Source organism: Pteropus vampyrus, unplaced genomic scaffold (genome assembly GCF_000151845.1).
Source record: "Pteropus vampyrus isolate Shadow unplaced genomic scaffold, Pvam_2.0 Scaffold36, whole genome shotgun sequence".
NCBI classification, from domain to species: Eukaryota; Metazoa; Chordata; class Mammalia; order Chiroptera; family Pteropodidae; genus Pteropus; species Pteropus vampyrus.
In genome coordinates this window covers 3,663,308-3,689,584 of record NW_011888817.1, presented here as the reverse complement: position 1 = coordinate 3,689,584, position 26,277 = coordinate 3,663,308, and the positions used below count along the sequence as shown (strand labels likewise).

The 26,277-nt window shown below is 51.6% G+C and overlaps 2 protein-coding genes across 2 annotated transcripts in view; one reads left to right on the top strand and one right to left on the bottom strand.

Annotated features, from left to right (window-relative positions):
- The window catches only part of STPG1 (sperm tail PG-rich repeat containing 1), a 39,550-nt gene extending 34,176 nt beyond the window's left edge, over positions 1–5,374 (top strand). Inside the window, exons 8-9 of the mRNA XM_011357609.1 lie at positions 3,161–3,351; positions 5,298–5,374. Of these exons, the coding sequence (XP_011355911.1) occupies positions 3,161–3,351; positions 5,298–5,374 (268 nt within the window). The remainder of the gene's footprint in view (positions 1–3,160; positions 3,352–5,297) is intronic.
- Positions 5,375–9,809: 4,435 nt separating this feature from the next.
- Positions 9,810–26,277, bottom strand: part of GRHL3 (grainyhead like transcription factor 3) — a 20,670-nt gene continuing 4,202 nt past the window's right edge. The window contains exons 4-15 of the mRNA XM_023529398.1: positions 26,172–26,245; positions 25,540–25,693; positions 25,198–25,309; positions 23,741–23,835; positions 21,447–21,605; positions 20,875–20,953; positions 20,613–20,746; positions 18,865–18,899; positions 17,564–17,652; positions 16,585–16,670; positions 14,064–14,128; positions 9,810–9,986 (exon numbers count right to left, since the gene is read on the bottom strand). Coding sequence (XP_023385166.1) covers positions 9,872–9,986; positions 14,064–14,128; positions 16,585–16,670; positions 17,564–17,652; positions 18,865–18,899; positions 20,613–20,746; positions 20,875–20,953; positions 21,447–21,605; positions 23,741–23,835; positions 25,198–25,309; positions 25,540–25,693; positions 26,172–26,245 — 1,197 coding nt within the window. The 3' untranslated portion in view covers positions 9,810–9,871. The remainder of the gene's footprint in view (positions 9,987–14,063; positions 14,129–16,584; positions 16,671–17,563; positions 17,653–18,864; positions 18,900–20,612; positions 20,747–20,874; positions 20,954–21,446; positions 21,606–23,740; positions 23,836–25,197; positions 25,310–25,539; positions 25,694–26,171; positions 26,246–26,277) is intronic.

Genomic DNA, 26,277 nt, shown 5'->3' with positions numbered 1-26,277 from the left:
GGGGAGTTCAGGCTTCTAGGTTCCCCCACTTGCTTCCTTGAAGTTCAGCCAATGTCTTGGGAATAGAACGGGGCCTCGAAGATAAGTCAGACCTGTCCCCTTCTCTTAAAGAGGAAATCTAGCATGTTCTATGCAGAGAATAGCTAAGACGTGTGAAGAGGCCAGTGACACTGAGCTAAGAGCTTTCATGGATGCATCTCGTGTCAGGCTTCCAAGTCTCCTACAGGTCCATACTGTATGTAGAGTTCACAGACAAGTGCAGACTCACCAAGGCGGTGGACCAGGGAGTGGAATCCAGGTCCATCTGACTGGAAAACTCATGCTTCCCCAGATAGGGAGGTGGGGGGCCAGGGAGGAGAGAGGGCCTCGACCAGAGACGCTTCCCTGCAGGAGAGGAGTGAAGAATGAATCAGAGTTTGCAGGGCAAGTCGATGCTCTTGGCAGAAGGAGCAACATGGGCGAAGGCATGGAGTCGCTGAACAGTGCTGTGTCAGGTGTTTCTGGAAGGTGACAAGGGAGCAGGGGCAGAGGAGATTAGGATGGATTGAGAGGTTGTAAATAGGAGATTTTCCTTTAGCTTCTCACGAAGGTCTGCGTGAGCAGATGGTCAGAAACAAGGGAACAACCCAGAAATCATGGGTGGACTGCGGGTTGAAGGCAGTCTAGGTGGCCTACTCTTTGTCTCCTTGTGTTCCAGTTCCTGTCACATGGGGCTACTACGGCTTTCCTCCTGCTGTTTCCGCTGCCGGAAATGCTCCCTCCGCCACCTTTCTACCTGAAGAATTCTTGCTTAAGCACCTTTCAGGGCAAATGCTGTCTCTCTTAGGGTAGTTTCTGGATTCTCTCATTTGGAATTAGTGTCTGTCTGTCTGTCTGTCTGTCTGTCTGTCTCTCTTTCTCTCTCTCCCCCCTCCACTCCCCCATCTCTCTCTACTTTCAATGCAGTTTCTATCTCTATTCTAACATTTCATGTTTGTTAAATAATAATACGAGTAAAGCACTAGTTACTCTTTGAAACAACCCTGAGGCTTGGGGACCTCTCTCACGCATTCTCGACAAGATCATGATGAGACACTGGCCCAGCCCGCCCAGCCTCCTGCTGGCTGTCCCTGGGTAGGAAAGAAGACACCTCATGGTCTTCTCAATTGGGCTTGGGGGTGACCCAGACCAATTGGGTGACCTCATACAATAGTTGGCTCATTCTGGCTCTAATGTCCAGTCACATATTCATCAAATGAAGCCAGTCACATACTCATCAAATTTCCAGGGGTTCTTTGAAGGAGTGACCCAAGCCAGAACAAGGAGCAGCCAGGTTTTATTTATAAGGGGGAGGTGGTTGATCCACATCATAACCAGTTCTTCTAAGCCAGCTGGAGGAGAAGAAGGAATGTTTTTTCTCTTTTTCCTATAGGCACCTTTGTTCTAAATATAAGCATCCAAACCAGCTGTTCCTCCGTCATAAGATGTGAGCCTTAGGAAATTTATGGTGGCTTTCAACAGGCCTCCCTGGCAGTGGGAGTGTCACTGCCTCAGGGTAACTCTGTGTGAGGGAGTCCCCTAAAATCCCTTTCCTAAGGCTCTGCTGCTCCTCTGAGACCAAGCAGCCAGTGGTGTTGCTGCAGGGATCATAATAATAATTACTTTTATTGAACACTTACTATGTGCTGGCACATGTTAGGTGCCTTATATGCCTTTTCTCCATCCACTCCTTTATCAAGAGTGGGTGTTATTGCGCCTCGCTGCAGGTACAGAAAAGTCAGGGAACTTGTTTGAGGTCTCACGGCCAGTGAGTGGCATGACTAGAATTCAGATTCAGGTCTGTGTGACTCTAAAACTCAAAAATTCCCTTCTGCCATCATGCTTTTGCCAAATTGCTAGGCACTTGAGAGTTGAGTTCTGGTCCAGGCATTCCCACTAACATGCTCTACTCTTTGGATGACTTGCTTTCTCTGGCACCAACTTCTTTAGCAAAATAAGGAAGTTGGATAAAACATCTCTAAGTCCCCTCAAACTCTCCGAGTTTAAGAACATCTCTGCTCCAGAAGTTGCTGGCTAAAGGGTGGCAGATGTCCAATAGCCAGGAATCCCAGTCTCCTCCCCTGCTCAGACGGGTTGGCTTCAAGCTGGCGTGTCTCCTGTGGCTGTCCAGTGCAGAAACCTTAGAGGAAGCTTCAGGTGTGGAGCAGAAGTAGGCAGCCCTTCTATTGCTCGGCCAGGGAGTAGCGTGACTCCCATAAAAGTCCCAGCATTCCCTGGGCAACCCAGTGGACCTCTTTGAATCAAGGATGGAAGGTCCCAGCTGGAAGGGACCTTAGAGATCGTCATGTCCAACACCCCTCATTTTACAGATGGAGAGACTGAGGCCCAGAGTGAATTAGTGACAGAACTAGGGCTCAAGTACAGGTTCCATTTCTCTTTCATTTATTCTCTTAATACCAGACATGAAAGACCCCCTTTCCTGAAGGAGAAGGCAGAAAGACCCGAAAACAAATTACCCTGTAAGTGGTGAGTGTCATATAGAAGTCCTTTAAATTCCAACCCCATATTTTTCCACTCCCACATCCTGTTTTGCCAGGAAGACGTTTGGTAGGATTCTGAAATGTCAACAATGGAATGTTGTAGAGATCTACTAGTGTTGGGACAGCAAATCCCTGGAATGTGTGATGCTCTTTTCCTTTCCTGGGCCATAGCAGACATCACAAGTAGATCACCCATGCTCCTCCCACAGGGCTCATGAGATGCCTCAGTTCTTTGTACAAATCTCTAGCCAGGTACTAACAGTCGAGCAGAGTTGGCGATGAGGCAAACGCTGCCATTCCTGATTAGTTCAATCACATGACAGCAGCGACGTGTACCAAGCTCCCACTTGGTGCTGGGCTCTGTCTTAAGTACGGTGTTTTAGGTATGTATCAACTCATTTAAACCTAACAACAAGCCTACAAGGTAGGTACTATTATGATGCCGATTGTGCAGAAGAGGAAACTAAGACACAAGGCCCCCGCTCACTAGCAGTGGAGCCAGTGAAGAAACAGGTGTCAATGCCATGTCCAGTCCTCCTGCAGACGACTCGGTGCTGGGCCAGCCTCTGCTAAGTCTAAAAACTACCATTTTCCCAAAAGAGTGCCTTAGTGACGTCCTCACATTTTGTCTTTTCCTGAAGGAAAAATCCCATCCTGAACTTCTCCGCCAACCCCCTGCCTCTGCCCGCGAAGCCGTCTCTCCCAGGCCCTGGTCAGTATGAGATCGTGGACTACGCGGGGCCCCCCAAGCATTTCATCTCCAGCGCTTCCTTCGTGTCCAACACCAGCCGCTGGACAATGGCACCGTCCCAGCCCGGCCTGCCTGGCCCAGGTCAGAGGATTCTAAAAACACCAGACCATTGTGAAAACCAAATCTGGAATTGTCTGTCATTCCTGGGCCACCAAATGCCACTGATTTATAGGCTCTTTGCCAAACAGGTTACAGGGGTTAGAGTAGATTTAGAAGACTTTTCAGCTTTATGTTTTCAGAGTATAAAGTTTTTTTGGGTTTTGTTTTGTTTGTTTGCTTGTTTGTTTTTTGAGGTGAAAGGGCTCTTAGAGATGATCCAGGCCAGGGGTTCAAAAATCCAAGAGGCTTAGAGATGGGCTCCAAGGGGTCTGTGACCCCGACATGGTCTGCAGATTTAGAGCGTGCAGACATTATTTTTCTGGGGGAAGGAGCTTTTGTCAGGTTGTTGAAAAAGTTCACGTTCTTCAGAATGTTTAAATCACTGGGCTGGTCTGGCCGAGTCACTTCACAGATCGGGGATGGCCTGGAGAGGAAGTTGTCCGCACATCCTCAGTGAGCTAGGGGTGGGGCAGGGCGCCAGGCTAGCTCCCCTTTTGCCTGGTTTGTCTTGAAATAAACCAGGGACTAGTCACTGGAGCTGCTCTTTTAAGCCACCTAGTTCCACTCCCTTTTCACAGATGAGCTTAAGCAGTGGTACCCTGTTACCTCTGGGATCTCCCTGAGAGCTACTAGCATGAGGGACTCACTCTGGTGGATGGTCTTCATACCCCCAGACCTATTTATAGCTCTCTAGAGCCCCTTAGCTATTTACCACTCCATGACACCGGAGCTGGTGGCACTGGGGACTGACAGAAGCGCTGGTGGGGCGGGGGGCATGAGAGGAGGAAGGCGGAGCTGCAGTGGCTGCAAGGTCTGTTAAATTCAGTCTTTCGATGAGCATGGATGATGCTCACATTCTGCGGAGGCAAAGATGCCTCAGGCCTGGTGGTTTCCCCCAGGGGTGTTAGCACGGTAGGGGAGACACCTCCTCCTCCAAACACACAGGTCAGTAGAATGTAAGGTTGTCAGGACAGGGAGAAAGTCATTCTTACAGCTTCGGCCTTGGAAATGTAACCAAGCCAACAAGACTGCAGAGGTTGGATCTTAAGGTCATCTGGTCAGTCCGGGAAGAGCTCAGTTTGGCTCAGTAAATGTTCTAATGCTCCATATGAGTGGTGAGCTCTACTGAGTGGTCTCAGGAGGCCTGGGGACCAGGGGGGACCTTGTCTGACCCTGTTCGGCCCAGTCCTCTAGGAGCTTTCTCTCAGTATCTTCATGCTGTGCATGATGCAAGTCACCTGACACACAGGTGCAGGCCAGTTCCTGCTTCTGCGATCACCTACGCCAAAGTGGGCTTCCCCGAGGGGCCTCCTGGGCGTGAGCACACGCGAACACCCGCCTTCTCGGCTTCTAGTGGGTGCGGATCTCTCTGGACTACCATGTGCTCCCCTCAGCGCTTCCCAGGTAACCAGCAGAGGCCCTACATGGCCCCTCATTAACCAAACCAATGTCAATATGAGAATTTCCAGTCACCCCAAGTTGTGGTCCGCAAGCCCTGTGTGGTCCTGGCTGCTGGTTTCCGAGAGATCCTGCAGTGTCATGGTTTTCACTTTTCTGGAAATTTCTGAACTAAATCAAAACAAAACCCCACCAACCTGACACCTTACTGCTTTGATAGCGTTGCTTTACTCGATAATTTTTTTTTTTTTTTTCAAATTTCATAGAAACACTTTTGTAAATTTTCTTCTTGGAAATGTTAAAGAAATTAAAAAGAGTTAAAGAAGGTGGGAAGCTGGAGTCTGAGAGCTGCCTGGGCCAGTTAAGAGACGGATGACCTTGGGCCAGCCCTTTGCTCTCTCTGTCTCCCCACGTGTAAGACGCAGGGGCTGGGACAGGGGTCCCACTGACCTCGCCAGCTATGACATAGAATGAAAGGCATTAAGATCCTGTTCTCAAGATCTTAATGCTGCTGCTCTCTCTCCTCACAGCCACATACAAGCCGGAATTCCCCGGAAAGCAGTCCTTTCTCTACAACGAGGACAAGAAGTGGATCCCAGTGTTGTGACCTCACCGAGGTGTGGGGAGAGCCCTGGCCACCAGCTGCCCCACCCAGGTTCCCCAAGATGTTCATTGAGAGAACACGTACTTTATGTGTGACAGCTCTGCCACGCCGCTGGTCTGGCGTGACGGCTGGGCTGCTGCATTTGTCCTGGTCTTGAGCTGCCTCCTGGCGATTGGACCCCCACCCCCACTGACTTTAATAGTTTCCTGAACAGAGATGAGGAGAGGACAGAGCCTCCCTCAGTCACTTCGCCATGCACCTGTCCAGACTGGCTGAAATCTCCCCTCATGAGATGCAAGGGGCTCCTGAAGTTCGGACTCCAGGGTGGATGCCCCGCCTGGAAGCCTAATGCTGAACAAGGGCTCAGGGGCCCAGAGCGCGCCTGCAGGGTGGGCGGCACAGCACAGTGGCCCAGGCACACCCAGTCCTGGCCTGGGCTTCCAGGCTCCTCCTGGAGTTGCCGGAGAGCAGGAAGGCCCAGACACGCTGTGACAGACACACAAAGGGGTTGCCTGGGCCCCTTGCCCCCAGCTAAGCCTTTGCATCTCACCTTCAGGAAGAGCACGGCAGCCAGTCCCCAGGGTCACTTGTGCTCAGCACCCACCTTCGGCAGAGGCTGACACGTGCATTTATTGGCTCTGTATTCAACAGCAGATGTGGGCAGGATCCTGTTGGAGCCAGAGCCCTAGAAACAGAGGTTCTGGGGTCACGGAAGCCACATGACACCTCGAGCCTGCACGTTCTTACTCTCACCCCACCTCCCCCCTTCCCCGGGCTGGTCTCCGTCCCCTCCCCGTCCTCCTTCTCAAGTTTGACACAATCTCTCATGGATATTTTCTGGCCTGCCGCATCGTGTCCCCTTGACAAGAGGAAATGATTCCCAAAGACCCACGAGGACATAGAAGTAGCCACACATCACGTCCTTCCCCCAAATATCGATGATGTCTCTCACTTTTGTAAGTAGAACTCTCTCATCCCCTCTCTCCTCTGCTCCTTGCATCCCCGAGGCCTCTTACTTCCCCTCTGCTTCCTCCTTTGACTTTTCTCTGAGAATGTCACATCCTGGGCCTTCATGTCAGAACCGGCCACTGATTGGCTCTCCATTTCGGGAGAGGCGGATGAGGCAGGGGAGGCAGAAGGACAGAATAACTTATCTAATTAAACTGAATTCTTGCTTCTCACAAAAGCTGGCCTTTTTTGTGACCCTCGGATTCCCGCAAATGCGCCATTGCTTGGGGATGGATGGAAGGTGGCTGGAGCACTGTGGGAAGAGCAGCAGAGGTCTGGATCCAAAGGCAGGACACCTCGTGCTTCGTCCTCTCAGGTCCTTATATTCTCCTGAAGTGAAGAGTTGGATTAGAACCTGAGGACTCAAAGTCAAGCACTTCCAGGGGCTGGCAATGCCCAGAGCAAAACAGGCAGGGATGGGTGGGCACTTGGAAGCCGAGGCTGCTGCTCAACTAAAGGAGCATCCAACAGGGCTCCCGCTAGCCGTTGCCAGATCAGCAGATTTCCCAACAGAATCTGGGAAATCTTTAAAATGTGTAATCCCTCGATCGGAGATGTTTACAACCATATTTCAACTTAATTTTTTTTTTTTTTTTTTTTGGTTTGGGCTAAAGGAAACTCTTCTGCGGGCCATCAGTTGTCTGCTTGGGTGCTGTACATTCTGGAAGACTCTTTCAAAGCTGACACTTGGAGCTGTATCTTTCTTTGACCCCCAGACTCTTGACAATGGGGCCAGACTCCAAGGCTTTGGTTTTTAGGTCTCTCTGATTCTGGGGGACCTTAGCAGGCCACTGGGCTGGAAGCAACTGGCCCTGAGAACATTGCGGGCAGAGGCTGGGGTAACGCACTGGAAGACAAAATAGGCCTCCTGAGCAGTTGGGTGGAGCCCTGGCAGGTGAAGACGGTGTCTCCAGAAGGAGCACCCTCCAAGTGGAGTCAGGAAAGAGGGAAGTCTGGGGAGCGAACAGCAAGGCTGCTCTTGGCCATTCAGAATCCACGTTCTACAGAAGACGTGGCTGGAGCTGAAGCCCTGAGCTCAGAGGGTCTTGATTGTATCCAGCCTTTATTAGGATGTGACAGACTGCTCCGTCCAGCTCCGTCCCAGCTCCGTCCAGCCCAGTCCTTCTCAAGCCCCAGTTATTGGACATTAGGGTCACCTTGGGACCTTGTACAGGCCCAGGCTCCAACCTTCAGAGTTCTGATTTGTGTAGGGTCTGGGCTTTGGTATCTTCAGTCAAGTTCTCAATGTGATGATAATGTGTTTAGTTAGGGTTAGGATACACTGATAGCTAAATAAAGTGTTTTCCAAATGTTAATGTATACACGGATCACTTGGAGAGCTCATTAAAAGGCAAATTCTGTAGGTCTGGGGTGGGGCCTGAGAGTCTGCATTTCTTTTTCTTTCTTTCTTTTTAGTCGAGATGTAATTGAAACAGAACATTGCATTACTTTTAGGTGTAAGCATTTCTCAAATGCTCCCAGGTGGTGCCATGCTGCTGGTCCACGGACCTCACTTAGAGCAGCAAGGGTCTAAAAAATATACTTCATCGTACAACTATTTATCTGGCCTTCCATTTGTTTCCCTCCCTCTCTCCCTTCCTCTCTCCTTCCCTTCCTTCTTTCCCTGGCTCACCAGCACATTGGATTTAAAATGAGGGGCATGGTCTACCTGGGTCATTTGTAACTATCATCTTTAAAGCCCCGGGGTTGATTGGTGGGTCTCAAAGGCCACCATGATGTGGGTGAGGTAGCAGCAGGTAGCCCTCGAGTATCTTTCCAGACTTCAATCATAGAAGTTCTGCTTTTCTTTTCTTTTTTTTCGTTTACAGATTGGGGTTTCTTATAAACTTTAGTCTGAACAAAACTTAAAAAACAATAAGTTTGAAAATCATGGACGTCTCTAAGGTCTTCCCAGCCCTGGCAGTCAGAGTCTATGCTCCAAATTCCCAAGGCCCTGCCTGGAGTCCGGGCCGGGACTAGGGTCGGGCAAGCGAGGTGCTGGCCTCAAGCGGGAAAATTAAGAGAAGCCAAAGAACTCAGTCATCAAGGTAAATCAGAGTTCAATGCAGTTTTTAAAAATAAAACGGCAGGGAGTGTGGGGGAGAGGGAGGGAGGGAGCGAAGAAGGAAGGCTTGATTTGTGATTTGTTCTCTAGAGGGGAAAAGGCCTTGATTTGTAGTGTTTGTCAGTTCCTGTGGTGTAAATACTCCCACCAATATGTCACACTGACCACTGAATTGAGAAGAGTCGGGCACAGTCACTTCGGTGAGCCAGTAGGAGCAGGCTCCAGGGAAAATGACTTAGCCAAGAACATGGGGGCAGAGTCAGCACGAGAAGTCAGGTCACGTGGCTCCCAGCCCTGGGCACTGCCCACTGGCCCCAGCTATGACATCCTCAGCAAGGTCATCCTGGACCCTTCCCAGGACTTCTTCATGTCCAGTTAATGATTCTAAGGTCATAAGATTCCACCTGTGGGACCGTGCAGGACAGAGATCTGGGCATCGGGATTCTGCTGCCCTCCAGGTGGGCACCTCTGCTTCGCCAGTGCCCAGCACTTACTACCATCCTTCAAGTCCAGGGCAAACCACTCACAGGGGAGAGAAGAAGATGGGCCTTGTTTATTGCCACCCTCTCTTCCTGGAAGACTTTCACAAAAGGAACAAGTGTGGCATTTTGAAGTAATACATAGGCAGAATTTTATTACTAAATACTATATGAGTATACAAAATGCATAACTGAACAGCTAAAAAAATAGTCCAAGAAATGTGAAATACACATTTTTTGAAATGATAAAAATGTATCCATGAAAAATATAAAATGTTGCATGTATGTACAATATATACTTATATATATATATAAAGTAAGTGAAAATTGTAAATAAGAAATGTGTACAACAGTGAGCAAGCATGGCAGTTGTTTATACAGCATCCACTGTGTTCTGGTCCATCAGCTCCATTATTTACATCTGGTCTGGAGGAAGTCTGTGAAGGAGAGAGTGTGTCCACCAGTGTCTTGCAAAAGTCATTTGCACTGAAAATCAAAGGTGTTCAAGTTAACCGGCAAAAATGCGAGCAATCCTTGGCCTGAAGTCGATGGAATAACGAGGAATGGGAGCTGGACAGTGGTCAAGTCAGCTTTGGGAGAGCAGCAGGTCCACCTCCACCGTCTCGACAGGCGGCCTGCAGCTCGACCACAGGAAGGGGTCTTTCGAAGGGGACACAGTCTGTTAAGTGCATGAACCAAGATGACGCTGTCCCTGGCTGGGCAGGCACCGGCAGGAGTTCAGAGAGTAGATTCAAGCATGAAGTCGGGGTTCAGTTCAGGACACCTCCCAGGTCCCTTCTTGGCCCTGACGTCTGTGGGTTTGTGACTCGAGGGCCTCCTCCCTCAAGGAAGGCATTCAAGTAACAGCACTGAGGCATGAAGAGAGGTTGTGTGCGGTGTGGGGCCACTTCGCAGCTGGCTCCTTGCCTGGAGCTTCCCGAGAGGTCCTTACAGTTCCTTCAGGATGATCTGAATCTTGCCATCCAGCTCCCCCATGTCCAGCAGGAAGGCGACATGGTTGCTGTAATGCTGAATGATGTTGTTGTCCATGTTGACCAAGATTCTAGAAGAAAAGAGGAGATGTGACCGGACTGTGGGAGGCCCCTTGTTTCCAGGGCCTCTGAGTGGCAAGGACGATACTAATGGCTATTCCCTATCGAGTACCTCACGGACTTTCTCTCTGACCCTCATAATAACCCACAAAGTGGGTGTTCACTGTCCCGCTAATAGGGGAGGGCATGATGCCCAAGTGGCCAAGCCACAGCTCGAGCCTAGGCCGGCCAGGTACCATGCTCACCTACCTAGGTTGCCTCTGCTAGCATACGTGTGTGTGGACACTTTTGAGCAACTATCATGTAAATTTGGGGAAGAGGCAGTGTTCCTTAGTCACCAGGCCAGACTGAGGACTCGGACACGGTGTGTGAGTTCAAGTGCAGGAGGTGTGGTGGGTGGACCGGTGTGGTTTGGGTTCAACAGGAGACTATGATGTGTCACTCAGGTGTGCCTGACTGAGCCAGAGGTAGGTGCCACACAAGCCCACTTGAAGTTCCGTCCCCGCGAAGCTGAAATCTCAGGCTTGGTACAATAGACTTGAGGAGCATGGCCCTCTCCCCCCACGCTCTTTCGGCAAGGACTTGGGCCAACCTGAGGAAGACGAAGCCTCCAAGACTACCTGCAAGTAGGGGGGTCAAAGACAGAGTGTATGCCAACGGGCACCCCCCTGGGAGCTGCTTCCCCAGTGAAGACTCACGAAGACATGACTCAACCCGATCCTATCAGTTGTCCCATTGTTATGGGATTGAGTATTTTCATCCATCCATTCATCCATCCGCCCCACCAGCATTTGCTGAGACCTTTCCACACACAGGGCCTTGCTCCAAACAAAAGCAAGGGCCACATGGAGATCCTACATCCTGTCCTCCAAGAGTGTCCAATCCAGGAGGGTCTGGGAGAACAAATCCTTATAACTCCATTACTCTAGTTCATAGATGGGGAAGCAGGGTCTCAAAGAAGTAAAGTCATTTGCCTAGGGTCACGCAGGTAACAGATGGCCAAGCTGGGATTCGAATCCAAACTTTTGTCTTTCTACTATGTCATTTTTTTTAGAAAGAAAAAAAACCCTATAAAATACAAATTAGGAAGTGGCATATATAACAAAGGCAAAATTCAGGGCTGAGGGAGAGTTCGGACGAGGGCCAGATTACTTTAAGTGGGGCAGGAAGGAGGGTGTGTTGGGGGTGAGACTCTTAGACCACAGTTCCTGGCAAGTAGCCATCTGCTTTGCTTGTGTTACTCCCCCGCCCCAATGCCTATGCTGGGAAGGGCGATGCAGACAGCCTACTGCCTACGTTCGGTTGTCTCTGCAGCAGCACCAGGCAGCTGCTGCTTTCTGGAAAGTGGTCTGGGCTCCGGTTCTGAGGCCTGGGTGCTGCTGACTGCCAGAATTTAATTACAGGTTCCTGCTTCCTCAGGTCCTGTTTGCAGTTCCTTCATTTCACAGAGAGATCTTTGTTTGGGGGCTACAGGAGACCAGGGCTGGGGCAGAGAGGGGTGGGCACTTTGTAAACGGTGGGGTTTTGTTTGTTTCATCCGGTGGTAGGGTGCGTCTAGGTGCCGGGCGCTGCGTAAGTGCCTACGTGCACAAACTTGAAGACTGCCTCCCTTTCGTTCCCAGGCAGGGCCTCCCAGTGGGCCCAGGTGCACGCCTGTGCACAAGAGATCCCACAGAGGCCCACAGACCCCTTCCCTTCAGAGGTCAGTGACAACTGGGCCCTGGAGGCAGGGGCTTGTCAAGAGCCGCTGTCCCAGAATGTGGGCCTCTTGTCACTTGCCAGCTTCTAGCTGTCTTCTGTCCTGGTTCGCATGAAACCCCTGGCCAGCTGCCAGCAAAAACAATGTATTTGTTAATCTTTCAAGCATTCAGTGGTGCTTATAAGGCTGATTTTATCTACCTTTGTCCAGAGGACTTTCGGGAGGGTTTTATGAAAATAAACTAGGCCACTGCTTAGATTTCTCATTCCTCTGAAGGTGGTGGCCGATGAGCCTGGCTTTTCCTAAGAGGTTTTTTTGAGGACTCTTCTCATTTAGGCCTCTCAGATCATGCTAGGCCTGAGGTTTCCATGGTTGGGGGTGTGTATGGGGTGTGGGGTGCCTCTGAGTGACACCCTGGGCTACAGGGCTGGCCTGGCCACAGCCTTTATTTGCACATTGCTTAGTGATTAGAGGAACAAGCAGGAGGCAAGATAAAATGGTGAGCGTGTGCACAGGCTTTAGACAGGCCAGGATTCTTTCTGCCAGTCACTAACTCTGTGATCCTGAGACTACTCAGAACCTCAGTTTCCTCCTCCATAGAAACAGAGGTAATCATTCCAAACTCAAAGGGTCAGTGAGATGATGCCTGGGAGTTAGCTAGCCCAGCTAATTTGTTAGCTGAGCTAACAAATGGAAGTTATTATAATTATGGTTTAAATGGCTGGCTTGGCTTAAAAGAAGGACTTGCAAACTCAGCTAGCACACATTATCCCCCAACATCCCAAATCGCACACAAGGGCATTTCCTAGCCCTTCAGCCCAGCCTGTGGTGGGATCTGTAAGAGAGGTAGGCTGCTGGTGGGGCTGCAGCCAGGGGCCGTGGGCACTGGCACCGGAGGGGAAGTGGGGCTGGGCTTGTCTGGGCAAAGCAGAGCCTGCCCTCTGCTGTGAGCTGGATTCCGCTCCAGAGAATGTATGAGCCCCAGTTTGAAACCGAAACTTGGAAGAGAAAAACACACACAAAAAGCCTAGACACTCATACGACCAAAACCAAAAGGATCTTTTCCCAGGGGCTGCTGGGCGCACACCTTTCCCCCACCCTGCCCTTCTATGGGAGGCGGGGTGGGAACCTGAGGAGGGAGGGAGGGAGGGAAGGAGGAGGGAGGTGAGGCTGAGCCTGTGAAGGAGGAGGCCTCCCTGGGCCTGACGACATGGGGCCTCAGTCTGAGTCCAAAACCTGCCTTACTTTGCAAAGTCTTCTAAAAAGAAAAGGCCACAGACAGTAGCCGGGGGCAATGCCTGGGCAGCTCCCAGGGGTAGCCAGCATGTGTAGCTGGAGTTAGACTGTCCGGGTCAGGGCTGTGGGCAGGGGGGCTGTGGGCAGGGCGGCTGGCTGTTTCCCTGAGTCCTGGTCCTAGGTCATCTGGGCAGAGAATGGCAGTAGCAATTCCTTATTCCCCATGCTAGGCTGGTGAAGTGACCCAGTTAGTAAGGGCTGCAGAGGCCCAGCTCACTGGCTCTGACCAGGAGGCTGAAGGAGGGCAGTCACCGTGTGGCCTTCCATCTCCCCCATGCCGAGGGATTCCCTGGCAGACAGCAAAGAGTGCTGCCGTCCTCAGTCTGAATCCCCAGGAGCCCACGGTAGGTGGCAGGCACTGCCCAACCCCCAACCCTCAACCCTCAACCCTCAACCCTCAGAAGCTGAAGCTTTGCTCCTCACCTTGCCTCATGCAGACCTGAAGGTGGAGGGGGCCTGCGGAGCAATCACAGCTCCTCTTTCCAGGGACATGGCCGGCCACTCCTTTGCCCCGCCCCAACCCCTGACTCAGCAGACAGCGAAGCTGCGGGGGCCCTTCTGCCTCTGACCCTTTACTCCACAGCTCCTGCCCCTGAACACCGCATGCCACTTCTGAGCCTCAGTTTCCTTATCTGTGACGTGTAGGTAATGGAATCTACCTCATGGTGTGGCTGTGAGGGTTAAGTGAGAAATGCTTAGCACAGTCCCTGACACACAGTAGGTGGTCGTGTGAATGGTAGTCACTGTCATCATCATTATAATCAAATGACTCGGTTTTCCAGTGGACCTGGGACTTGCAGCTGGGTCTTCTGACACAGCACATCCGCTCTGCACTTCTCCCTCTCTCCCACTCCTTTCCTTCCCAATAACGATCAACGTCTGGTCTGTGCCAGTGGCCTTGGCCTGACTGGGGGCCTCTCCACCCCACTCCATGTCCCCTTATCCTCTCCACGAAGCCAAAGCATGAACACCGTTCAGCACTGAGCAGCCTCTGCCGATTGGAGAAGACCCACTGGGAGCTCCCTGAGCCATCGTTTTAGAGGGAAAAGGGCAGAGTGGGGGGAATGGGGTGACAGCTGTTCTGGGCACTTACCCCCGCTTGCACTTCTTGTAGACTTTGTAAATGTTCTCTTCAGGAAACCCGTACTTCTCGGAGATCTGGAATAGAATGGTAGGGGGTTCACTGTCTGCTGCTCAAGCTGAGTTTGTAGCCCTATTTCATACCATGAATTTTAATTTCCTGACTATAAAAATAATATATATCTATATTGTGGAAAGTTACAGAAAAGAAAATGACAATCATCCATATCCTGTTTCCCAGGGATAAACAACATTAACATCTGGGTATATACATTTTTTCTCATCATTTGATAGATATATAGATATTTTTACATTCCACGTAGTTTTACCTACCAGCATATATTATAAGCCTCACATCAAACTCTTGACAAACAGCATGTTTAGTGGCTGTAAAATATCCCAAAGGGCATCGCCAGTTCAAGCCTCCATCCCCGCCTCTTGTCAGACATTTGGGTTGTTCCGGTGCTGAGGGCTCCCTCTCACCAGCTGGCTGACTGTGTGCAAACCACCCGTGGAGGCGGTAACAGCGTCTAGCTCAGAGAGTTACTGGGACAGTTAAATGAACCGCTCCACATAAAACACTTAGGACTGGTATGTACTAAATAAATGGTCCAAACTCAATTAATGGCCATTGCTATTATTTTAGAAGCAGAGCAAATAGGGACGCTATTGCCCTGTTGTGAGTGGGGTGGTAACCTAAACATAGCCCCCATCTAGCAGGAATTATTAACCTCTTTTGATGGGTGTGGATGCTGCTCTTGAAGAACATAAGGCACATGCCCAAAGCGTAGCCTAGAACTCAGGTTTCCTGCCCCCATTATATCCCAGAATGCTAGAGTCTATTCTCCAGATGAGGAAACTGCAGCTCAGAGGCCTGCGAGCCACGTGTCTGCACTCACACACCCAGAGTCGGCCATTTCTCCCCAGAACTCCTGAAGTTTCCTTTGGGGCAGACAGAACTAGTTTGGTCATAGCTCCACCACCAGAGGCTGTAGAACTCTGAACAAGTCACCTTACTTAGCTGAGCCTCAGTCTCTTTGTCTGCAAAATGGGCAAAATAATGGGATGGACACACAGGTGGTTCTGCACATGAATTGAGATGATTATATAAAGGGCCCAGCCCAGCGCCTGTCCCCTGGTGAGGGCTCAGCCACACTTTGCGGTTTCGTATATCATCGACTGCCTCGAAGCAGCAGCAAACTTTAGGTCAAGGGCTTCAGGTTGAGGTTGTCTTCACTGGGCCTTTTAGGGCAAGGATCAAGTTCAGCTCCTCTGTTATTCTCTGCTTTGACAGAGATTCCCCCAGGCAAGAAAACTTCTTAGATTATTTATCTTAATGGTGATGTGACTGGAAGCTACAAGGAAGATCTCAAGTCAATTTAACCGAGACCTTAGGCACTTTCTAACCATAAGCTGTACAATGACGGCTGCCCCGTTAAGTAATGAGCTTTCCATCCCTGGAAGTATACAAGTCGAGGGTGGGCACCCGCTGGGAAGAGAGCTCAAGCACCAGATGGGGAGCTGACCCTTGAAGCTACTGTCCAATCCAAGATTTCGAGTCTATATTCAAATGACATTAATGTCCTTTTGTGAACCCAACTTCCTGGGGCTGGTGCCAAACAGGGTTGATGGTATGTAGAGAACAGGAGAGCACAGCAGAGTGGGGAGAGCTTGGGCTGGAATCCCAGCTGTCACTCTTAGTAACCTTGGCAAGTAACCTTAGTTACCTGACCTCAGGGAGCCTATTGCCTCATGGGAAATGAGATAATAATAGTGACCGCTTTTCAGGGTTATTAAGAGAATATGGTGAGCAGGCAAATGCAGCATGCCTGACAAAATGCCTGGCACATGGTGGGTCTTCGAAAGGTCGACGATGTTATGATTTGATTCGTTTGTCCCTTTCCCAGACCGAGGTCTTGGAACCACCCGGACTCCTGAGTGGTTCGGCCTTCGAGCGCAGCCGGCCCTGGGGGACTGCGCTTGCGCAGTTTTCAGCTGAGCCACAGAGCTGCTGGGATTTTGTTTGGGGCCGTTTCACCCACTGTCTGGTGGTTTAGGGGTTTGGGGGAAGTCTCCTTGCACGAACACCACCTTCGGCCTCTCCTGGCCAGCACCTCCCCCCTTCCCTCCCGCCCAGCCAACTCTAAGCTATAAGAATGAGGCCCCCTGGGAAAGGAAAAAAGAGTATCTCTGGGGCCTGGCCTTTTTGAGTTTCATTCCCATTAAAACAGAAACAGGTTTGCAAAGCCAACAAAACGCTCTGGCCTGTCAGACAGCAGCCATCAGATTAAGGAGGATTTATGGTCTGCGCGACTCCCAAGGTGGAGCCGGGGTTCTGGCCCGGAGATAACATCACAGAGGCACACCCCCACCAGCCAGCCCGGCAGGCCCCCCACATGGGTTCCAGTATATTCCTTCCCAGAGCCTTCCTGTGGGAAATCAGAACTGATACGGTAAGGAGTGAACAACAGTGTGCACAGGAGCACAAGCCCGGGAGCCAGCCGGAGCAAGGCGGGGTGCGCAGGGCCTCTTACCGCGTTCCTCAGTCCCTTCAGGTCTGGGGTCTTCAACATGAGGGCGTCAAACACCTCTTCCGTCTCCCTCCGCACGTACAGCAGAACTGAGAAGCAAAGGGGTGGCTTTTAGCGAGCCTGGAGATACCTCAGGGGATGGGGGGATCTTAAAAACTACTATTTTTAACGTAAGATAGATTTTCTGCAAAAAGGGCAAATCGTGGCGGAGGAACTGTACCCAGCTGGAAAACACTCTGAGGCTCTGCGGGTCCCATGCACTTGCTCAGACTGCGCTGATCTTGGCGGTGTGAATCCAAGCTCTCTCACCTGCCGGCTATGGGACCTTGAACTTGTTTTAACATCACTGAGCCTCATTTTACCCAAATGGAAAACAGAGGTGGCCTCACCCCTTACTTTGCAGAGTTGTCGTGGGAATTAAGGATAAGACATTTAGAAACATCACATGGGATGCAAGGCTTAATTCAAGGTTGCTGAAAGCTTTGTATCTTAGCTGCTGGTTGGGGTCTTCCTGATGGTCAGCTACATCCCCCAAAAGTTTGGGCATGTTCTTCTCCCCAAGGAAGTCACAGATTTAGAGTATCCAAGCCAGAAAGCCAACTATTGGAACTCCGCCCTGCTCCTATCCCCATAGAGGCAGTGGCGGGCAGAGGGAGGACTTGCCCAACGTAAGCAGACTATTGCCTCGACCAGCTGCCCCAGGACACCCAAGTCCAACAAAGTCAAGGGAGGCAGAAGCCCTCCAGCTCCATGACTCTCCAAGTACCCTGGGTGCCCTCTTTACCCTAATCCCACCCTTAAGTCTTGGCACAGCACCAGCTCTGATGCTTAAAGCGACCCCTCACACCCTTTCTGCTGCACTGGGGGCGATCCTGGCTGCCTGGGCCAGGACCAGTGTTTGAAGCATTGGAGAAGGCCTAATGGGGAGCTGAGGGTGGGGGTGGGCTCAGACGACAAGCAGGGGGTGGGGCAGTGAGGCTACCTCTCTGCAGATCGTCTTCCTTGGCCTGTTTGGAGGGCAGAGGCTCAAACTCCTCAGCGAAGGGCAAGCAGGTGCGCTTCAGAGGCAGCCTATGGGGACAGCAGAGAGGGGCTCGTCAGGAACCCAGAGGAATCCCAGAGTCTTCCAGGGGCCCCAGGGGTGAAGAAGACCCCATGAAAAAAGGCACAAAGCAGTGGGAAAGCAGTTAAGAGTAGCATGTTCTGGCACTGGACTGCCTAGGTTCAAACCCCAGCCCCACCACTCACTAGCTAGGTGATTTGGGGTGAGTCTCTTTGCCTCTCAGGGTCCCCATCTGTAAAATGGGGTGACAATAAAGTAACAATAACAATACTTCATAAAGTTGTGAGGCTGAAGGAGGTAACACATACTGCTTTTAGAACAGTGCATGACACACAGTAGGGCTGCAATAAATGTGGACTATTGTTTTATCATCAACATTATTCTTTGAAAGAATCAGGTTGGATGTGAGTCAGTGGCTAGGAGGGATAGTTGTGGGATTTGGAGTAAGCCTCCAGCCTGCCGCTGTTACTTAACAGCTGTGTGACCTTGGGCAAGTCACTTCACTTCTCTGAGCCTCAATTTCCTCAGCCACGAGTAGAGCAATAACCCCTGTTTGCCCAACTGGTTGTGAGGGGATAAATGACATAATTTGTTGTGAAAGCATCTTATGAAAAGTACCTCTTGTTTATTGGGCAGAAACTGAGATCAACAACAAATCATCTTCATAAAGAGCTTTCCCATTTACAAAGATTTCCACCCTCTCCTAGCTGTCTCATCCCCACATGGCCATTTTCCTCATTTGATGGATTTCTAGGCTGATGCTGAGGGAGGTAAAGAGTCTGTGGCTGATAAGCAGAGGAACGTGTAGGTCCTTCCTAGACTGAGTGGCCAAAGGGAGCTGGTCCCTCCCTTGCCTCTTGGCATCTGGTGGGTGTGTGTTGAGGGGAGGGGTAGGGGAGCTCTGATCCCCCTAAGTCCTCCAGCACAGCTTCCCCTCCTCATTCTCCAAATCTGCACCACCATCTCCAAGGCTGCTTCTTTCCCTTTTAACAAGCAGGTGTCTCGCCAGAGATTCGCCAACTTTTCACATAAAACAAACCCATAAAAACCCAGGCAGTTTCAGTGAGAAAGGAGCATGAATTCAGCTTGGGGGTTGGAAGCAGAGGCCCTTGGCTGCTTCCTCTGGGCCTAGTCCTCAGCTTGGGGGGCAGCAGAGGAAAGGGCAGGTAGTGAAGTGGGAAAGGTAGGGAGGTGAGGCTCTGGGCTGCTTCTCTCTGTACCTGTTGGAGCTGCCGTGTCCTGCCGAGGGCACTGCCTGCAACAAAGAGAAAAGACATTTTCCATCACATTCAGGAAGATGAGAGGAGCCATCAGCTGCAAGAGGCTTTCTGGGAGGGACGACCTTTGGTGGGAGGAGTGGATGCAGTTTTAATGCCTTTTAGCCTATTCTGCTCAGATAAGAATCCTTAATGTGAGCTGAGGTCTTGAGTTGAAAGGAAGCATTCCACCCAAGCCGGATGAGCCAGGGATTCAAAGTTACGCATTAGGTGCCAGGGATCAGTGAGTTCCTGAGCTGGCGGGATCGGTGAGTCCCTGAGCGCCAGCGTGCCCAGCAGGGCTAACACAGCAGACTGTCTTGCTGCTGGTGACTAGGTGTCAGAGCTGAGGGGAAGAGGCACTGTTTTTGACCCGCCTGTTTGCCTGGCCCTGTGCTATCTGGTCCTGTCATCACTAGTCCCATGAGGCAAGACACTGAGGTCCAGAGAGGGCAGAGAGTCCCTGGGGTAACACACCCAGCAGGAGGCAGTCAGGATTCGAACTCCAGACTCGGGTTCTCTGCTCTTTCCGCTTCCTGGGGTGTCCCCACCGCCCTCAGGCTTACATGTGCAGAGACTGGTCCCTCCCTCTTCCCCACACCAATTAGCTGTCAACCTGGCCACAAGGGCCTTAATCCTGAGTGGTCATCTCCCAACTTGGGTCCTCTGGTTGGGGAAAAAGAGTGGATTAATGCAACTGCCTGTGCTACAGAGGCCACAGCACTGCTTCTGGGGCAGTGAAGGGAAGACGGCTGACAGAGAAAGGGTTTTAAATGTGTGCCGAGGGTGACATCAGTATTGGCTGCTCTTTAAGCTCCATAATCTATCTCGTACACCAAAGACTGTTTCTGCTAACAGTCCCACCGAACAGAGCTGTGCTGTGACCTCAATGGAAGGAAATCGTCAAATTGTTTAATTTGACAATTGGAAGCAAACTAGTAGACAGGCTCTGGGATCTTGATTCTGCCACTGACTTGTTGTGTGACCTTGTCTGGAAAACACGGATAACAAGTCTCTGCCTCTGAGGATGGCTGTGAAGGGAAATGAGACAGGGCGGCAAAGAGCTCGGCCCATGCTCCTGGCACGTCCAAGGTGCTCAGTAAATGGCTCTTAGCTTGAGAGGGCGTGTAGCTCGTGGCAAAGGGCACCGTCACTGAAGGCAGGTTGCCTGGGTCTGGCTATGCCACTTCCTGTGTAGTTCTGGAAGGTCTCTGTGCCTCAGTCTCCACCCCACAAATCCAGCGAGAATAAGATTATCAAGTTCATGTGTTAAGGGTCAGAGGAGACGATGAGTAGAAAGCACTGGGACCAGAGCCCGGTGCACAGCGAGTGCTCAGTGTCTTTTGACAACTGTCACCCGCATAGCTTTGAGGAGGCCACAATCGAACCTGGGGCTCAGATACTAGAAACTTCCTCTGTGTATACGCGCCAAGCTTGAACATTTCAATGGCTATAAAGTCTATTTCCTCATTTACATTATTGAGTAGAAAAGGTCACTGAAGTTATATGACTATATATATATATATTTTTTTAATATAAATAAATATATATATATATTTTCTAAATTCCCTGAAATTCAATAAAGGTATTTTCATTTTGATGTAAAAAAATTTAAGACCTATAAACATGTAAAGGGACTAGACTGGCCGAGTGGCAAGTTGTTCCCGGCTCGTCTGTGTTAAGGCAAGCCCCGCTTGATCCAAGGCCCTCACCCCTCCAGGACGCTGCAGGCCAGAGAAGTGCACGTTGGGAATGAACAGCACTGGCGGGGTCTCCAGGTCAGCCTCAGGCCGCAAGTAGGTGGTCTCATTGCCCCTGAATCCGGACAGCAGGCAGCCCTTGATGCCTGATAGGAAAAGGGAGTCGCTGTGACCTGAGGCCCCTCCATTCATGCCCCCAACCTCTCCCCTCTGGTCCTCTTTCCCCCTTCACTCCAACTCAGCCCGGTCTGGTCCCTGACCCATGCCCACTGACCATTGTTGCTGGAGTCGGGGCACTTGACTTTCCTCCGGAACTGCTTCCGCTCATCATCCCGCATCTTCCTCTCGGCTCCCTGTGAGGGGGAAAGGGAAGGGGTCACCGGGGTCTTGGGAGGAGCTGGCTGCTTTGCCTCTTAAATATGGGCCAGGCTTCTTGTGCTGCTTTCTTCCCAGAGACCAGGAAAATGGCAAGGTACCAGCCAGCCCAGCCCAGCCTGAGGTCACTAAAGACAGACAGACAGACAGACAGACAGAAGACATGCAGTCAGAGGGAGATGAGGAAAAGAAAGAGAAACGTGAAAAAGAAAGATAAGAGATATTTATAGAGATCTAGAAAGTGATATTCAGGAGAAAGATGAGATAGGGATGCAGAGAAACAGAAAGATATACATAGAGAGACCAAGACAGACAGATAACAAGCACAAAGAGACAGAGAGAGGCTTCCAGAGACCAGAGAGCAAGTACAGAGAGAGAAAGACACTCCCAGAGTGGCTGGTCAGGATGCAGGGCGGGGGCCGGAGCATCTCAGTCCCCAGGACCAGCAAAGGGTCTGACTGCCCTAGTCACCTTATCACAGAATATCTTGATCTGGCAGACGGCGCGGTGCACCAGGTGCTCAGTGCCTGAGCCACAGTCATAGGTGTCAATCTGCAGGTTCAGGGGGACACCCTTCACCCCCTTCTGTGAGGAGAAGTCTGTGCTGAGGCAGTTGACACCGATGAACACCTGGGGACAGATGGGGGAGCTGATTAAACTGCCTGCCGGGGTCTCCAGCCCTGCTGTACCATGATGACCCTGTTCATGGAGCCTACTGTGTTCCTGGCGAGAACCCCTTAGTCCTCACACCACCCCAGAAGGCAAGCATCACCTCTCTTTTACAGAAAGGGAAACTGATGCTCCAAGAGGTGGCACAACTGTCCCAAAGAGACACAGGGAATGCGTGGGGGAGCCAGGGTTTGTGCCCAGGTCTCCACCAGTGGACGATGCAGCTCCCGCTAGGTTGCCAAAGGGGGCCTGAAGAGTCAAGGTCCTGGGAGGGAGAGTAAAGGTCCCTTAAGGGGCTTAAAATCCAGAGCCTCATTTTTCTGCAACTCAGCGCGAGAAGGTGGAGAAAGGCAACCTGTTTTCCCCAGAAGCTTCAGAAGCCCATTTTCCCATGGGGCTTGGGCCACAGACAGTGAGACATTGCCCTCTGCACCGCAACCACCAGCCCCAGCCATTGCTGGACCCATCATTCCCATTTTACAGCCAAGGAAACGAAGGCTCTGGGTGGGGACGTGGCTTGCTGGCGTTTCCACGGGGAGTCAGGCAGAGCATCTGGCTTTGGACAAGTGCTTTAACCTCACAGAGGCCTCAGTTTCCTTATCTGTAAAATGAGGACAGCTAAACCTATCTCGTGTGGCTGTAAAAGCACATGGACCCCTAGTGGGCTTGGCATGTAGTGACTACTGGATACGTTGTAACTATTTTAAGTAGAACAGCTGGAATCTCAACCCAAAGCCTGCGCCTGACTCAGGGCAGCCCGGGGCCCGTCCCAGCTGGGCATTCCCTGGCAAGCCCACCTGGTGATTGTCTACTTGCTGACTCCTCTGTGGGGTGCCAGGGCCAGTCCCCACTCTAGGCTGACCCCTGTTCTTTGGGACATTTCCCTTGGAAATGACCCTGACCTGAACAGTGGGGGTGGGTTGTGGTGCCTGAGCAGACCCCCTTCCTCCCCTTCTGCCAGACATACCTCCCCCTCAGCCAGCTCAGCCCTAATGCAGCCCCCACCCAGCTCATACCTGAGAAAGACCCAAGCCTGGGGGCTTAAGAGGCTGTGAGAAAATCCCAACCGAAACCCACCTCTCCCTTCCCACGAAACTCTTTCCCCACCTTCCTGCACCGGAGGCCCCAGCTCCTCCTCTAGCCCCTGGCATCTGTTTGAATAATAATAATCCCTCCCTTTGTGTTTTCAGAGCCCCTCACCTCCATTTTCTCTAGTCCCCCTGGACGGGCCCCATGAGGTAGGCCCCGAGACAGGGATTAGCTCCCCAGCCTGTCCCGCCAGACTTGAGTGGGACCCAACACTGTCTGACAGGGTGAGCCTGGCCCAGGGAGAGGAAGAGACAGGCCCAAGGTCACCCAGCCCCCAGCTCTCAGACTAGTGCCCTTTCCACGATGCCAGCTCTCCAAGCAGAAAACCAAGCCACGGAGAGACACAGAAGCACACGGCAAGTTCGAAGTTGGTCTTGAGCACTAAGTGGCTTAATTGCCTGTGTGAAAAAAAATTAGAGGCTCCATTTATCAGGCCTCCCGGATGGGTCTGGCACTGTGCCAGCCTCAGGCATGCATGATCTCGTGGGATCTTCACCACAACCCTCGGGGACAGATTACTGTTCCCTTCCTAAGGGCTCCAAAAGCAAGGTATCTGGGATTTCAGCCCTCATCTACCAGATTCCAAAGCACTTCTCCTGCAACACTTGGCTCAGGCCTGCAAGTCAGGAAACCTGGCGTCATCAGCGGTTTGCTGTGTGACCGTGCACAAGGCTCAGTTTTTCTATCTGGTAAGTGGGTGGATTGGATTAATAACAACAGCCACCACTTTCGTGCCAGGCTGTGTGCTACCTTTTCACTTATCCCACCTGATCTTCACTTCATCCTAACAGTTGGTGCTATGATTACACCCCAACTATACAGCCAAGGCACTGGTCCAAAGTCACAGAGCTGGGATGTGGGCCCAGCCTTTCAGGCTTCAGAGCCTGTGCTGCCCCCCCCCCACTCTCTGTTATGCCTCCCCCACTGGTGCCTTCATTGGAGTAGCCGACAGGATCCTAGGTGCAGGCCAGCCCTTGCCCCAGGATGGCCGTGGCCCCAGCACTGACCTTGGCCTCCTCGTTGACATTCCACATGAAGGACAGTGCATTATAGGCCACCTCCTCAATGTGTTGCACAGTATTGAAGTTCTCTTTGCAGTCAGCTGAAACCACAGGAGATCGGGAGAGTCAGGAGGGAAGGGATCTGGGGACACTGCTGGGAGGAGGCTTATCGGAGCTGGGCCCCATTCTTGGCAGGGATTTGCATACTCTCCCCAAGGACTATGCTTTAATCCAGGGAGGAAACTGGTTATGGTGCCTGGGTTATAGGTGGGGAAACTGAGGCTCAGCCTAGAAATCAGATTTCCCAAATCCCAGACGGAATCTTTAATTTTGCCAACGAGGCCGGGGCCTTCCTCGTTTTGGGGTGGAGATTATACTTTTCATTGGGATGGTGGCTTAGTAGTAGTGATAGTAATAGCAGTAATAGTAGTAGTAATAGCAGTAGTAAAAATGGTGGTACCAGTACTACTAATACCGAACTATTGAACTAACATTGAACTACTAATACTGAGCAAATGGTAGTTCTACCACCGTTAAGAACAGTACAATAAGGCAAGCCTCTAGCTAATCCTCACAAACGATGCTATGAATATTCAGCTTACACATAAGGAAAATAAAGCTCAGAGAAGTTTGGTCACTTACCCAGGGTCACACAGCTAATAAAAGGCAGAGCAAGGAGTGGGGCTTAGCTTTGTCTGGCTCTTGAACCCAGGCTTCTAAACACTGCTCTTTGGCCTCTCAGATAAGTCACTGAATCGTCCCTATTTGTATCATGCTCTCCAGTGCACATCGCTCCAAGGCAGAAATAGCACCGTAGGCAGACAGGGCAGCTGGCCTCGTTTCATTTGACAGTTGGAGAAACTGAGGCTCAGAAGGGTTCACAGACCAGGAAGCAAGTGAAGGAGCCAGAAACTGGAGACCAGAGTATGATCTGTGCCTCCTTCCCATCTCAGGGCCTGGGACAGGGACAAGGTGGCACATACAGAGGGGCTTCCCCTGACCTCTAGCTAACAGAGCCCATGGGTGCCAGCTCCCAAAGCAGAACTGGCCATTGCTGTGCCTCAAGCCTTCCAAATCGCTACCAGCCATCACTATTATCTGATGCATTTGTGTCTCAATCTGCTAAGCCCCCTGATGGGGACAAGCAGGGCAGTATCCCAGGGGCCTATTTATCACACAGCTGGGATCCCCAAGGCCCTGTTTACCCCAAAGCAACACAGAAAAGTCGCCACAGTTTCCAGACAACAGATGCAAATCCCTGCACACCCCACACTGTTTGACCTGGAGACAGTGGCTAAGCAGGCAGCGGGGGTCAGAACTAAGACTTTGTTCTGCAGAGGTCCCAGGGGGCTGGGGAAAAGGGGCACAGCAAGAAAGGCCTGACTGGGGTGAGTGTGTGGCGGGGGGAAGGGTGGGGCACGGAGGGAGAGGGAGAGGCTGGGCCGGGCCGGGCGGGCTCTCACCCACGTCGATGACCCGCTGCTTGGCGGTGGGCTGCCGGGAGTGCCAGTGCCTCCAGAACCGCAGCTGCTCTGCCGGGACCTTCTCGTTGTCAAAGACGACCATCACCACGCTCTGCAAGCACAGAGGTCGCTGTATCCCCAGCCTTGGGAAAGGCCCCCCCGCTATCTGGGTCCTTTCCTTAGGCCTGGGTCCAGCAGCCCCTACCTTTTTTTGCCTCAGTTTCCCCCACTCCATGGCTATGGGCAGTTATCCCTCAGAAGCCTCTCCCTGGGTCCCTGGCAGGCAGGGCTGGCCCAACCATCCTACCCTCTTCCCAAGCCACTCCAGGGCCCCCCACGCACCTTGACTTTGTTGGAGGACAAGGCAAGGCCTTTGCCGCCTGCTGGGGTCCGCAGGGTGACGGGGTAGAACTGGCCCTTGTTGAGGTAGGCCATGGGCGACTCGCCCGACTTGATGTGAATGGCTTTGGGGGAGCCCAGGGTGTACTCAAAGTCGCTGCGGGGAGGAGGGAGAGAACAGTGAGGCTGGACACCCAGGGGAAAGTATCCCAGAAGGCAGTGGGACAGGAGGCCTGAGGCTCCGCTGTGGACGCGCGGTGCGACCTCGGAAATCCACTCTGCTCCCCCGGGCCCTCAGCTTCCACACTCTCGGAGTTCTATTTAATGGCTTTGTTGAGCTACAATCCTGCGGTATAATAAATAATGGAAATCAGAGAGACCTCTGAGGGATGACAATGCCACAGGGGGAGACTAGGGGCAACAGGACCTTGGATTTCTAACAGGGGGCTGAGATCTGAGCTCCCCAACACAGACCAGAAAAGGGATGTGAAAATCCTTCTCTTCATGTCTTTCCTTTTCTATATCTTCATTTTCCTCTTTTCTTGGTCGTGCCTGCTCTGGGGACAGTATGAGGCTCTGTCTGTAGCCCCCTGCCCACTGCCCAGGTAGCCAAGGGTTCGCAGGGGCTGAGTTACCTCTTGGGGCTGGGATAGTCCTCTGGACATGGAGGTTCTGGGGATGTTTTCAGGATATCTGGGAAGAGCAGTGACTGTAGAGAAACACAATACAAAGAATGAATGG